We start from the raw sequence: 1,192 nt of genomic DNA, 5'->3' as shown, positions 1-1,192 counted from the left end.
TCATCGAAACTGACAGTATTCCAATCACTTGACACATCACTCTGTATCACCTTCCAATCTGTGTATTCAATTTGGAAAGGGAAATACGTTGAGAACACAGTTGATACAGTCACAGGTTTCATTCCAGCATTCATTTCCATGATATCCAACTCCATCTCTCCATAATCAACAGTCAGAGTGTAACCAGAATAGTAAAACCATCCATTTCCATTTGAATCAGCTCCTTCAAATGTGTAGATTCCATTATCCAAACAGAAATCAACATAGTAATAAGCACTCGATACAGGGAATTCGTCTACAGATCTCAACACAGTTCCTGAGGTTCCTCTTCCTTCATACAGTTTCCATGAATTCTCTTTAGGATAAGAATCAGCTCTGAAACGAACAGTCATCAATCCCTTGTCTCCAGTACATATTGAAACTGAGAGAGAGATAGTGGCAGTCACATCTCCTCCAGTCATCTTAGTAGCAGTGATGGTGTAGATTTGAGGATCACTCACGATCGTGGCAGTACCTGAGATCCAGCCAGTGAGAGAATCCAACACAATACCAGTAGGAAGAGAAGGACTGATTCTGAAGTCGAAATGCTGATATCCATTCTGAGGAATCACTTCAGCCATCTCAATATCCTTGAATACTGTGACTGAAGTAGAATCATAAGTGAAGTCAGGAATATCAACCATCATGTTATCAGCAAACAGATCCAGAGATTGAACATACCAATCACAAGCAGAAGGATTACCAGTACCAAAGTTCTCAAACTTGAATTGATTGTAAGGAATGTTATTTGCTATATAGATCTTATTCTTATGACCAGGAGTGGAATATATCAAACCTGATACATCCTTCAGAAGTGTCCATTCATCTGTTCCCAAGTTACGACCATACAATTTGAATTGTGTTGCCTTGTTATTGCTGTATGTTGTTGAGTAATAGTTCTGAATCTGAACAGAGCTGATCCATTCACGACAATTGTTTGATAGAGTCAAAGTCAGAGAATTGGTAGCACAGGATGAATAGTGGATGTTAGTTCCATAATACATATCGAAAGGATTGGACACAGATCCTGTTATCCCACTCATTGTAGCAGTGAATTCCCAGATATGAGATTCAGATTGTTCTGATGACATCAAACGAACCATTGCATCGAAATAGGATGTGGTGTAACTGTCAGTAATAGCAACAATCGCAA

General features: G+C 39.0%; 1 protein-coding gene across 1 annotated transcript; it reads right to left on the bottom strand.

Annotated features, from left to right (window-relative positions):
• On the bottom strand, positions 1 to 1,142 carry JH06_5615 (hypothetical protein; the record flags this gene model as incomplete). Its single annotated transcript, XM_014669203.1, has 1 exon — positions 1 to 1,142. A coding segment is annotated over one exon (1,142 nt), but the record flags the coding sequence as incomplete, so codon positions are not given.
• Positions 1,143 to 1,192: the final 50 nt, after the last annotated feature.

The sequence above is a fragment of the Blastocystis sp. subtype 4 genome (assembly GCF_000743755.1).
Source record: "Blastocystis sp. subtype 4 strain WR1 chromosome Unknown seqid_0910, whole genome shotgun sequence".
Classification (NCBI taxonomy): Eukaryota; class Bigyra; order Opalinata; family Blastocystidae; genus Blastocystis; species Blastocystis sp. subtype 4.
This window is presented reverse-complemented; position numbering and strand designations above follow the sequence as displayed.